General features: G+C 33.2%; 1 protein-coding gene across 5 annotated transcripts; it reads left to right on the top strand.

Moving 5' to 3' along the window:
- The first annotated feature begins 10040 nt into the window (after nt 1–10040).
- Nucleotides 10041–13097, top strand: LOC103493331 (cytochrome c oxidase copper chaperone 2). Of its 5 annotated transcripts, XM_051086791.1 has the most exons (3): nt 10048–10210; nt 12073–12099; nt 12565–13097. In XM_051086791.1, exon 3 carries the CDS (start codon nt 12620–12622, stop codon nt 12860–12862), a length of 243 nt encoding a protein of 80 aa, XP_050942748.1. In that variant the 5' UTR covers nt 10048–10210; nt 12073–12099; nt 12565–12619; the 3' UTR covers nt 12863–13097. The 5 variants fall into 5 exon arrangements, with proteins under 5 accessions (XP_050942745.1, XP_050942748.1, XP_016901211.2 ...); XM_051086788.1 differs by lacking the exon at nt 12073–12099 and having other exon boundaries at nt 10041–10210; XM_017045722.2 differs by lacking the exons at nt 10048–10210; nt 12073–12099 and adding an exon at nt 10225–10394.
- The last annotated feature ends 1070 nt before the right edge of the window (nt 13098–14167 follow it).

Here is a 14167-nt window from a genome sequence, read left to right as displayed (position 1 = left end):
AACTTTAGATTTTTATGACAATGGATAATTAATAATTGCATATTTAAAATCAGCATGGATGAAGTAGTTCTAAGAGGAAATTTGTGAGAGATATTTCAACATTTGGGAATTGAGTAGTTGATCGTAAATAAAGAACCAACAACCAATTGAAGACATTGTGCAAATTATATTGAATAAAATTCAAGTTAAAGAGCTTTATTAAAATGATAAAAATAAATATAGTTTAAATGTTTCAATCTATTCAATACGAAATATTAAATGAATCCCTTAAAACTACTCTCAATTTTTTTACAATGAATTTACATCTTTTAATAAAAGAGTTGAATTTGATATTAACCATAAAGCAAATGATAAATAAGAGAATTTGGAGGTGGGATAATGCTTTATAGGCGTAAATTTCTCTTTCTCTTACACCAAAATAAACAAAAAATGTCCACAACACGAACTCTATGCGATTCTCAACCTTTGGGAATAACGAGAAAGAATCATGTGGTGATGTTCAAACAAATTAAATTGAGTTACTGTTTTGTTTGTTCCAGCTTTTGTGGAAGATCAAAGAGTTCGTCACTCGAAGGGAAGCGAGAAGATTGATACTTCTAAGTAATTCAATATCCCTTTCTTCTCTAAATTTGTATAGAAAAGCATGTTAAAGGTGAACATTTATCCATGTTTAGAGTTCTTTGTTTGATTTAAGCTTTTACAAAACAAAATTCATGACATAACACGTTTCCACGCTTCCACTGTGGGAATACCAATCCTTTCAAATATATCTATTGCACCTCCACCGGCTTCTAGGCATAGAGAATGTGCTCGGGTAGAAGAAGATGAGTTCGAAGAAGGTGACCAGAATGTGGAAGAATTGCCTCCTATAACGTTAAGTCAGAGCCGAACTGGTTATGCTAGTCTGATAATGATGATGTCAGCCTTTAGTTTCTGATATTAAGATTTAGGGATCGATCCATCTTCTTCGTACATGCATAGACACAAACGAAGATTCCTAGGTTTCCAGATTCCCAGCATCTCCATTTTACATTTTTATCATTTTTTTTAATTCTATACACACATTAATCTTTATATGCATTATATAATTAAAAAAAAAGTCAACTATATATATAAGGAGAATTGTCAAAAATGGCAAAATGGACAAACTATTTACACTTTATGGCAAAATCAAGTGTAATAAGTTTTGAAAAATTACAATGGGTAGCCTTTTGAAAATATGATATAGCAAATATAACACATTGTTTTAGAATTTTGCAAATATGACAAAATTCTAGCCAACTTTTTAAAATACTCTACATCATAAATTTGTTATTATTCATAAAATACCCTTATTTTTTCTACCTTTTTAATGCCCTAATCATCCCTTATTTCTTCTCACATTTTTTAGGCCCTAATCATCCTTTCTTATACGGGAAAAATGATTTTTACTTTCCTATCTTAATCTTGATTTTAGGATATCAATGGTACATTAATTACAATATTGTACCATTAATATGAAATATAATGGTTGTTGATCAAAGTAATTTAACTTCGTTTGTGATTTTTCTTTACTTTCTTCAATGTGTATTTTGAGTTGAATTTGATTTCAAATGATTTTGTTTTTTTTTTACGTTGGTTTTGTTTTAGTTTTACTTTGTATATCAGTGTTGTGATATATATTAATTATATCATATGTATTAATTGGTTGATATATACTTACTACGTGATTTTTCATTTTTTCAAATTTTATAAGTATATGAATGATATAATTCAGTGTATCAGCATAAAGTATATCAACGATATATTACTAAAGTATATCAACATATAAGTGAATTGTTAACAAGTATATCAATCAAATTTATAAGCGTATATCAATAGTGTATCAAGTGTATAAGCAGGACTTTAAACATATCAAGTGTATTTAATTAATCTAGTGTATAAGTGAAGAATACTAAGTGTATCTGTAGTACTTCATGTGTATCAAACATATCACATGCATCATGCATATCAAATTTGTTAAGTGCACCAATGAAGCATAACGAGTTTATTAGCAGTGCATCAAGTGCATCAAGTGTATCAAACTTATCAGTGAAGACTTTAAGTGTATCAAGGCTTAAAGGGTATAAGTGTATTAAGAAGAATCACGTGTAGCAAGGAGTATTAGGTGTATCAAGGTGTTTCAGGTGCATCAAAGGGTATTGAGTGTATCAAGAGTATCATGGTGCATCAAATGTATCAAGGTCCAAAGGTTATCAAGAACTGTCAAATGTATATCAAGTATATCAAGGAGTGTCAGGTGTATCAAGTGTATCAGATATATCAAACGTATATCAGTAATGGGGGCATTTGTGACATTTTACATTTTGTATAGGTTAATTTTCATAAATATTACAAAACATCAAAATATTTACGAATCGTGTAATAAAATCAAAAAGCCCATGAAGTCGGTAAAATATTTTCATAAATTTCATATTTGCCCTTGATATTGCAGAAGATTCACCACTTTTCTTTCTTTTTCTTCTTTGCAATTTCTTCAGCTCCTCTTTCAAATTTTTTTTCTTCTATTTTTATTCATCTTTTTTTTCCTTCTTCCAGCTCATTTTCCAAAATATCAAAATCGTTTAAATATCACTTTTATATGATCTAAACGATTGTTTACTTAGTCAACACGATCATTTAGATTTGAAGTTGTTTTCCCATCGTTTAAAAAGAAACTACACGATCGTGTGGATATGATCTAAATGATTGCTTACCTAGTCAACATGATTGTTTAGCATGATTAGCAAGCTCGTTTAGATTTGAAGCCCTTTTTTCATCGTTTTAAAAAAACTACACAATCATGTGAATATGATCTAAATGATTGCGTACCATGGTCAACACGATCGTTTAAATTTGAATAATTTTTTCCTATCGTTAAAAAAAACTACACGATCATGTTGATACTACTTACACGATCGTGTATCATTTTCTACACAAGTGTGTATCATGATCATTTATAAGAAAAATTACATATGTGCATGTGACCGATTAATTGCGTGTTGACAGAGGCATTTTTGGTATTTTCCATTTTGGGTCTTTGAGCTTTTTCCGTTTTTAAAATTGTTCTATACTATGTAAATATTTTGTCAGTTTGTTATATTTTTTAAAAAACCTTTTTTTGTATCTGTGGGCTAGGCTTTGTTTTTGTCATTCTTACAAAGAATAAATTTGTGTGCCATGAACATAATTATTATAACTTCTTTTTTCTTTTTTGCAAGTGCCCATAAGTTTTTGTAATTTTTTGCCACAAAGTGTAAATATTTGTATTTTTTATTATTCTTAAAAAAACCCTTAAAAAAATATATGATTTTCAATGAATAAAGAAAAAAAAAAGAAGTATTAAATTAAGAAAATTGGTCCGTCTAAAACAGGAAAAAAAATACTTGATGAAAAGGATCAAAGAGAGAGAAACCGAATACATTTCACAAAATAGTGGAATACTTTTGAATAGTGCAATATTGATGAAATTTAGGTAATGTTGTCATATCAAATTTACTCCATTTTATTTGAATTCAAATAGATTTAGTCAATAGCTCACTCTCTGTAGATGACTATTTATATTTATGTTTCAAACTTATTTATCAAATTAAAATTTAGGATACAAAGATATAGAAAAGTTTAATATTTTTATACTACTCTTTATGAAAAATAGCAAGGTAAACATGAAGGGTATGTTTGGGGAGAGATTGAGAGCCCACTCCTTGTTTGCGGCAAGGGTAAAGATAAGAGTGAGATTAGGACCTAATTAATCCCCTTTACCCCATTTAGTTTCCCCCATAACCCTTACCCTAATCTCCCTTAAGCCTTGTTTACTCCCCCGTTACTCTTTTCTATAACCCCGTTTTGACCGACCATAACTCGTCTCAATCCCTCTTGTATTCCATGGTCAAATCATTGTCTTACCTTGTCTTCGTCGTCTTTTCCTTTTCGTTGTCCTCTTCTTCTCGAAAAAAGTATAGATCAACGTTTGCCCCAATTTTTTCTCTCTCAATTGACTGTCGTTTTTTACATCTTCGTCTCCGAACTTGTTTTCCTTTTCGGCTTCTCAGATCTTGAAAACCGAAAGCCCTTTCATTGATGGCTGCATTTTGTTTCTGTCTCCAAAAGAATTTAGGGTTCCGATTTAAAAAGTTTTGTTGAATGGTTGCGTGAAACACGTAGCCTCTGAAACTTTTCGCCTTCTTCTCTCGCATTCATTGCATGGCTTTGCTGTTTTGACGTTGGTTCGATTTCTCCCTTGCCACTCCGATGTTCACCTTCTCGATTTTCATTTGTACCGAAACGGCCTTCAATGTAGATAACCTACATTGACCTAGCCTTCAAAGAACATGTGCTACATGTGAGTCCGGTAGGGGTAACTGCGGAGCACAGCAGGGTGGCCGGTCTTCTATCCAATTTGTTTTATGCATTTCTTTTTTCTTATTTGCAAATTATCTATGTTATTATGAAATACTTTTGTATGAATCATTTTCTGTGTTCTTATGAAGTCCTCTCTGTGTTGTTATGAATAATCTTATGAATAATTTTTTGTTCTCTACAATGTTATGAATAATTTTATGCGTTTTGTATGTATTTGGTTATTTTCATACTCTCTGTGTTATTGTGAAACCAAACATTATCATGTATAAAACTTGAATGGAGTGTCAATGCCACCCCTCTCTCGAATCCTTCTCATGGCTAATTTATTCAATATATTCCATTATTTACTTCTCATTCTTGTAATATCATAACACAGTCTTCACATCCTTTGACACCTACTGGATTTTTTTTCAAAACCTATATTGCATTCCTTAGATGTACTATATTTTGACTGTCTTCTCCCCTTTCATATGTCTTGCCTGATTTGATGTCTTGACCATTTTTCCAAGGATCTTGTTGGTTCTTTATTGATGAAAATCTTTTTATGCATCATTAATTGCTACCTTCATGCATTATAAATTGTTGTCTTACATTGCATCCTCACTTGTTCTTCATTTCTGCACGGTTTCACATTATTGGTGTGCCCACCATGTTTCCTTGTCCTCTGTTCCTCTGCAAACATCCACTTATACATACATTTTAGTTATGACATTGATCACCCTTTTTTCCCGTTATTTCTACCTTCTTTGATATGCACGCTAAAATGTTTTTTCCTACTTTTATGTTACATTCATCACTCTTTTTTCCCTACTTTCTTCCTTCTTTATGCATATTTGCTACTGCCTCCACTAAATGCAGTTATTTTGTTTGCTGGCCTGTTATGCAAATTTTGTTTTTCTACTTCTCTCTTGTTTTTTCATACACATTTCACATTGTTTCTTCTGACATTCATACTTAGGAAACAATGTTGTATTTTCCCATATTGTGTGTGCCCCATTTAGATGCATAATTTGTCTTCTACATGAACATAAAAATGAAGTCCGACTACGATAGTGAACTTACTTACTCTAAGGATTCCTCATTGCCCTACTTTAACTCTTTTTTTAGTAATGTGTTTGATCTTCGGTTTTCTAGTATATGCTTGTGTGTGTACTTCGGTTAAAAAAAGGGTACATCTCCTGAACTTTTGATTTTCTTCCAATTTATGAATTTATGTCGTATAACCTAACTTGTTTCATTTTTTTCGTCTTCATATTTTTCGGGATTCATTCTCTAACTTCATTTTTCTGTGAGATAACATAGTCGGCTCCCCATATGTCATTTTCCATTTCTTCCTTGTATGCGTTTAAAATAGAGGGTTTTATGTCTTTCTTCTATGTGTAAATTAAATTGTCTGTATTAATGCAGTTTTTGTTTCATTTTGCTAACAAACAAAGGAATTTTCAATTATGTAATTTTATGGACTTTCATTATTTATTATGATTTCAACCAATTTGGCATTTACTACTATATTTCTCCAACTTCATGTGATGGCTTAATTTTTTTTCAAGTATTTAAATCACACTTCATTCACATGTTCACGTACCTTAGGAATAAATTATTTCATGAACATAAATATATTAAAACATGCACATATATAGAAAATTCAAAGTAGTTGTCTTAGATAATCATTGTATTTTCCACTCACTTCAATTTATGAAAATAAAAATTCATATCTTTTTCTCAACTTCCAAACTCGTATTGGACAATATACAAATTACAAAATGACCATAAAAAATTATCATACCAAATGATAAGACTGTTATTTGAAATTTAACAAAAAACAAATGCTTCATTTTCCAAAATTAAGCTTATGAACAAAAGAAAATCATTCTCTTTGTTTAACAATGTAACAATTTTTTAAATAGTGTGTCGGTATTCTTAAAAATTAATTTGCAAAATTAAAAAAAAAACAATTCTTTTTACTCAATTTTTACTACAGTTATAGGATCAAATTTTTTTTAAGACATACTACATATACTAGTGTTTTCTACAAAATATGAATGACTTATGCGAAGGTGCCATACATCTTTCGATATAAAATGTATCACAAAATATTGTTAACTTTTGAAAGGAAACTATAGATAAATAAATGATACCATTACACATGCGACATTCATTTTGAAGCATTAGAAATTCACAGTCGTATAATGCATACTTAAGAAACATAACAACTTCAATAGTATTGCTGCTATTTTCGTCACACCTAATACTTGGTAACAAAAAATCTTGATTCATGTACTCTTATTCCTTGTGTGTTGTAATGAGATGTCCTTGTCTTTTGTTTTTTTAAAAAAATGTTTGAAGCTTAAAAGACCATTTCTTTCAACAAGGTATCAATATAGAAGTTGTAGTGGATGAATATGAATTAGCCTCCGTACTTACCGCGTTCCTAACATCCCAACGTCAGTTACTTCTAATGTTGAAGTGGTTACAGAACGAAACCAAGAGGATAACCCACGTACCTTATGAGACTAGGAATAAAATTAGACAATTAGCATACTTCCACATGATCCATGAGTCTGACCTAGTATGTCGACAAAGTATGAGAATGGATCGAAGATGTTTCGCCATTCTATGCCACCTACTTAGGAACTCCGCTGGATTAGCGTCCATAGAAATCATCGATGTGGAGAAGATGGTCGTAATATTCCTCTACATACTGACATATGACGTGAAGAATCGAGAGATTCAACGGGAGTTCATGCAGTCCGGTGAGATAGTTTCATGGCACATTAACATAGTATTGTTGGTAATCTTGTATGACAAGTTGTTGAAAAAACCACAACTAGTTACAAATAAGCACACAGATCCGCACTGGAGGTGGTTTGAAGTTCGTTTTTCTAAACAAACTACGTACTCAAACGTGAAGAGGTGAAACCCACTAATTGCCCAGTCTTTATACAACGCAGAATTGCCTTGGTGCATTAAACAACACATATATCAAGGTGAATGTTTGAGCACATGAGAGGCCATGATATAGAACATGAAAGTGCAATGTGGACACAGTCTTTGGAGACTGTGATACCAAAGGCGATTTTGTTTTCGTACTAACTGGCTGGAAAGGAACCTCTGCCAACTCATGCATCCTTTGTGATGTTATTTCGAGACTGAACAACTTGAAGGTGTCGAAGGTATGTAAGTCCAACTTTTTTGTCAACTAAATCTTATCGCGCTTGAGCGTCGACATTTAAAGTATGCAATGTCATCACAGGGTTTTACTACCTATGCGATGTCGGGTACCTAATGCTGAAGGTTTCCTAGCTCCATACAGAGGAAAAGATATCACCTCCAAAAGTGATGTGGAGCGAAAAATCCATTGTCAATAGCAAAAGAGTTCTTCAACATGAAATATTGTTATGCACGAAATGTAATTGAACAAGTTTTGGGTCCGTTGAAGGGTCGACAGGCAATCCTTCGAGGAAAGTCGTACTACCCTATACAAGTCCCATGTTGAGCGATACTGGCATGTTGTATACTTCACAACCTCATCAGTAGAGAGATGAAGAATGTCGACATAGCACCCAGCGTAGATGAGGGTGATTCAACCTACGTGAAAATGGCAGAAGACGATATACACTACATTGAGACATCAATCGAATGGAGTGCCTAGAAGGACGAGCTAGCCGAAGAAATGTTCAGTGATTGGGAGTTTCGTAATCAGTAGCACGACTAGTTGTAGTAGTTTGTTGTTTATGTTTTCTTTACTAGCATATGAAAGCCTTCAAAATATGTTTGTTAGAGAAATTCAGTGTTTGTTATATCAAATGTATTTCTTGACCATTAATATGAATGACACACTGGAAATTCACTAGAAGCTCACTTTTTTATGTTATTATGTGGCTTATTCATAGCTTTATTTCGTTGACCAATATGATTGTGTTTTATTTTAGTATGGCAAGTTCTTCAAGGGACCTCAAACACTTATGGATAAAAGAGAAGGATGCAACTCTCGTAGAATGCCTGGTGAAGTTGGTCAACAGTAGTGGTTGGTGGTCAGACAACGGAACCTTTGGACTCGGGTGCTATAGTCAACTTACAAGAATGATGGCTCAGAAGATGTCAGGTCCTAACATCCAGGCCACAACTATTGATAGTTGTATAAAAACGATGGGGAAGACGTTCCATGCTATATCTGAGATTCGGGGCCCATCCTGCAGTGGTTTCAGCTGGAACGATGAATTAAATTACATCATTGTCGAAAAGGACGTATTCGACAATTGGATGAAGGTATGCTATTCCTTTTATTTTCCATTACTCGTTTATAAAAGAAGATAAACTAACTCCATCCACTTTAACACTTGGACAGAGTCATCCTGCTGCAAAGGACCTACTAAACAGATCCTTTTCCCATTACGACGACCTTTTCTATGTCTTTGGGAGAGATCATGCAACGAGAGGGGGCTCGAAGAATTTGTGAATGTGGAGTCGAATGTCCCTTTCGGTGGATTTGCGGTTGATGATGGCAATGATATGGAGATCCCTACTGTGTTTAGTTAGGGACTAAACATGTCGCCTGATGAATTTATGGACAGTCGACTCAGGCGATCAGGTGACGGTAGGAATGCTTCAAGCAGGTCAAAGAGGAAGAGGTGCGGCCGACTTATAGAGACTGCGAACATAATTCAAAATGCCATGGAGTACGCCAATGACCAACTCAACCGCATTGTAGACTGACCGATCTTAAGGAATCAAGATGCAAGCGTGACACAACAGGAGGTTGTTCGACAATTACAGGCCATCCACGAACTTAATTACTAGAATCAATAGGTGTCTTGATGCATAATGTCGACGACATGAAAGCATTCCTTAACGTACCTTATGAGTGAAGTTTGACTACTGCACGGTGATTCTCTGAGAAAATCCATGAGTGCTTGACCACGTTCCTTTGTTTGTCTTGTTAGTCTTGTTGTGTGTCTGCTATGTTTACTTTTTTTTTTCTACATTTTCATGTGTTTTGTAATTCTGTTGTTATGTGAACCATATTTGGAGTAATTCAGTTCCTTCATGCATGTCGTATTCAAATTTCTATTTGCATTGCTTTAGTAGGGTGAGGCTATACTTATGAAAGACACAAGGACAAAAGTAAGAAACAAGGAGCAACATAACGATTTAAAACTTGATTTTATGAAATGCATGGGGACTATAAGAAAAATAATTGAAATCATTTTTACAAAAATTATTATGATTTATTATAATTATATATTGATATTGTTTATTTTCAATTAATAAAAAATTAACATAGCACTAGTACCATAATTTTTCCCAATTATAATCATTTCTCCCAAATACATATTATCATAACATTACTATTATAATCCTTCACCCAAACAAGTATTATCATAATACTATCCATTATAATCCTTTCTCCAAACATATATTATCATAACACTACTATTCATAGTTTTTCTCCCAAACACATATTATCATAACACTACCAATAATAACAATTCCTCAAACAAAAATTATTATAACACTAGTTTTATCATAACCCCTATCCCCACAAACTATACTCTTCCCTCAAACGGTTAGAAGGGTAAAAAGGTAATTCACTCATAGGTGAAAGTCAATACCGAATATGAATAGGTTATCATAGTGGTCCATTTTTCCAAACCAAAATTTTGGTCATAATTGTCAATTTACCGTACTCCTACCCCTCGCTATTTTCTTCTCCTACAAGCCGACGCCCCTGCCTCCAGCTCAGCTGGCAGTTCCTGTCTTTCTTCCACTCGTGCCGCCCCAGCCTCCGTTCTAGTGATTTTACATTTATTTTCATCTCCCTTTGTTTCTGGTATTCTCCCAATCTCCAGCTCCGTCTTTCTTCTCGCTTGAAAAGCATTAAGGATTTTCTCAATGAAAAAGAAAATAATAATAAAAATGGACTAGTTGTTTGATTTTGTTTTAATAGCCGAATAGCAACGCTATGTGGCAAATTAGTACGTGCGCTGTGTCTTGCTGTTCCGATTCGTTCTTGGGTGTGCCTCAATTCTCATTTGTTGTAATGTTTATAAGAGGGGTGATTGATTATTCTGTTTATGCTGATTTTATATGCTTTAACTACTGAACCCCATTTGTGATTGCTACCTAGAACTTGTTTGATAAAATGCCTCTGTGAATTTGACGACTTCGGAAGATAGAATTTATGCTGAAATTATTGGAGAATTTTTTATTCTGTGAACCTGTTTGATAAAACTCGTCGCAGCTACGTCAATTGGGTTCTTTCGTAATCAGTTAAATTGCCCCAATTTTTGTGGGTTATGTTTATGACTGTGTTCCTGATTGAAAAAACAAGTTAGTTTACGTGGTCATTTATTCTTTGAATTCTTTTCATTAGCTATCAAGCAAGGGACTCTAAACTCTTGAATTGTTTTTGGAAATCTATCATATGGGTTAATCAATTCTCTAACATGGGTTATTAACTTATTAGTACTTCGTCTCATGCTATTTTTCGTCCACACTATTCTGCCCAGTTCAGTTGTGTCTGGTGTTTTGTTGGTGAAGGGTTTTGAAGAATTGAGCTCTTGGAATCAAGTCCTGTGCAATAGCAATCTTGTGCCTTCAAATTTTGGAAGCACCCTTAAGATTTATTCGTAGTTTTATTTGCTTTTGATGGTTCTTTAATTGAACTATGATGTCGTTTCCATTTATTGAACTTCGAAAATTTGATATTGAATTGCAAAATGATAAATTGTTGAAACGATATGGAGTTTTTGCTTTCCTGCAACAACTTCAGCATAAATTCTCTCTTCTGAAGTCATGTTTTAAATCGAGTGTTTTGGAGTTTATTTATTATTATTTTTTTGGCTCTGGTTTTTTCTTTTCTGTTTGTTCATTTGTCCTCCTGAAGTTGTTTGCTGTCAAAGTTTTATTTATTATTCATATATCGTTTTTCTTATGACAAACGAGTGACAATTGTTGTTGCATCAATGGCACTTCACATTCTTTTAAGAACTCATTCTACAACTAATATTGAGTTCAAGCCTCATGACGCTGATGAATATTGGCTCCCGTTCAGTGATTACAGAAACATTAAGTTTCGTTGAAGAAAGTGAAACTTCTTGCCATGGAAGGGAGATGGAAGAGGAGTGGGAAATAATTGAAACTTCTTATGTCTCGTTGTCTTTGTTATATGATTTGTGTTCCAAGATAATATCTAATTTAAGTATTTGCAATTATACGAACATTTCTACATTGAATGTGATATATGTTTTGGATTTTTTTTTGTTTTTGTCATGCATAATTATCATTATTTTTATTTATTTATATAATTTTTCAAATATAAAATACCCTATTTAGTAATTTAGTAATTCAAAATCACTTTTAAATCACTTCCAAATATTTGAAAATCACTTTTAAAAATGCCGAACCAAACATAATTTAGTTGCTAAAATATGTCAATGTTACAAGATCAATTGTATCTAAATTTCTTTTTCTACAATTATTACTCCAACTATCACTCCCAAACATACTGTAAATTACAAAAGTGTCTAAAAATTTCAAAATCACTCTCAAACATGCATGTAAAGGAACCTAAAGATTCTCCCTTTTGGCTAATTTTATCTGTAGTATAGATATAGAATTTCTTTGAATTGCTTGGATTAGACGCTGTCTAAAGCCCTATTCTTTCTTTTTTCTTCAACTATGGGTTTCTAGGGAATCTTCTGCCTGTAGGTTCAAAAGGTAAACTTCCTATTTTTCTCTGCTTCTTGTTCACCCTACTGGTTTTTTTTGTTTCGCTGCCAGAATTTTTGCCTGTAAGAAATTTTCCTTTTTAGCAAACAAGATTGTTACTTTGTTTTCAGGTTCTTACTTTTGGCTCTATGAAATTTTATCTTTCCATTATATCGGTTGTTTGATGGGAAATCAAATAGGAAGATCAGATGATTTATTTCTGGTATAGTTGAGTTGGGGTGTTTCGAATGTGTTCTATTGAAGGTCTTGTCTTCTGTTTTCTTATTTGATGACTCTCTTCAAGTTCCAGTAAAAAATGAAATTTGTAAATCTAATCATATCTCAACTGGTTTCAACTGGTTTATGTACATAGTGAGGCACCACCCTTACTGGTTTATGATTCAGTAGCACATTAAGTTAAATTTACCATGATATAATTTGATGTTCTTCATAATCATATTTTTCTGCTTGCAGTTTTCAGGATTTCCTTCCCTTTTTTTTAAGACTGCATTCCTTCAGAAATTGTGGCATGGGTGGTTTACCTGTTGTAAATTCTTCATCAGCCATAGCATTGCCGGAATCGAAACTTGACCAAGCGTCAACAGTGGTCAAGTCGACCCCAGATGGAAAACCAAAAAAGAAGATATGTTGTGCCTGTCCCGATACTAAGAAGCTTAGAGATGAGTGCATAGTGGAGCATGGTGAAGAAGCATGTGGAAAATGGATCGAGGCTCATCGTAAGTGTCTTCGCGCGGAGGGATTCAACGTCTGAACTTGATAACCTAATACAATGAAAGATTTGATTTTCTGCTAGTTTACAGTTTAGATATTTGAGAGATACAGATACCAGAGAAAATTGAGAAATAAAGTGAGAAAGAAGGTATAGCCAAAGCTGCAATGCAGTAAGTACAATTTGGCTTCGTATTTTTGTAGGCTCGGGCCTTTGTTATTGACTTACTGTATTAATTTCCTCATGTTATTCAAAATTTCTTACTATTTCTTCTTTATTCTGCATCAATATCATGTCATATGTTCTAAATATGCAATTCTCGAATTGTTGGATCTGAAGTTTTGAACCCGACCTTATAGTAGTAGACTTTGATATAGAGTGATATGAAACCAATCAATTGAACTGATTAAACTCGAATTCTATCCTACCCAAGGTGTAGCTAGATAATCGCAATGGGTTGGTCCTAGTCGGATTGAAAAAGGCAAGCTGTAAATGTACATGCCTACTGCTGGAGCTTTCCAATTCTGAATCATGATGACCATACAGGATAGATATATATATGTTATGTATGTTGGGTTATACCTAACTTTGTGCAATGAATCACAAGGATTTAGGCTCAAACTCTTATCTGCAATCTAGTTCTCAAACTCTATCTGCAATAGGACTATGTCGTCCAACTATTAAGGTTTTAAGATTTTGTTGTATTTGCAACTATTTAAGATGTCATTCCACACTTTTTTATTAACTCAAAATGTTTTTGGTTGCAATTATCTTTGTTTATATATATATATTAAGATTGAAGGAGATATATGAAGATAGATGTAGTTTAGGTTGCACGTAAATATCACCTTATAAATATGCTTAGAGTTTCTATTCATAAAATATTTAAACTTTGAATCAGTGAATTATTTTCGCTAAGCACCTCCTCGAAAAGAAGATTACGATGGGCTCGCAAATCGAGGTTGTGGATGGTTTCCCACGAAGCTCCAGCTATACCAAGGGTGAGGGTAGATTTAGTTAAGGCCCATAAATCTCGAGTTTCCTCAACTTTATGCTCTTTATATAATATGTTTTATACAAACTACCATAATATCAATATTGCTATTTAGCCTAGTGGTAAATTAGTCTTTTAACCCCCTCTAGAGTTAGGTTTAAGACTCGATCTTTTCGGTCTTTTTATTTTTAAATATAAAGCTCTTTGTGACAAATTTTTTGGATTTGCCACTACTAGAGAATTAACTGGCTTCAGCCTGAGAACAAACTCTGCTAATAGATTGGATGATCTCAAATAGTCTCGTAAGCTTTTTTTTTAGTGTGATGTAAGCTTATTTTTCTTTTAGTATGATT

Source organism: Cucumis melo, chromosome 6, assembly GCF_025177605.1.
Source record: "Cucumis melo cultivar AY chromosome 6, USDA_Cmelo_AY_1.0, whole genome shotgun sequence".
In the NCBI taxonomy this organism is placed as follows: Eukaryota; Viridiplantae; Streptophyta; class Magnoliopsida; order Cucurbitales; family Cucurbitaceae; genus Cucumis; species Cucumis melo.
This window is presented reverse-complemented; position numbering and strand designations above follow the sequence as displayed.

Coding starts and splice junctions, on each gene's coding strand:
- LOC103493331 (XM_051086788.1), top strand. CDS start 12,620: ATGGGTGGTTTACCTGTTGTAAATTCTTCATCAGCCATAGCATTGCCG.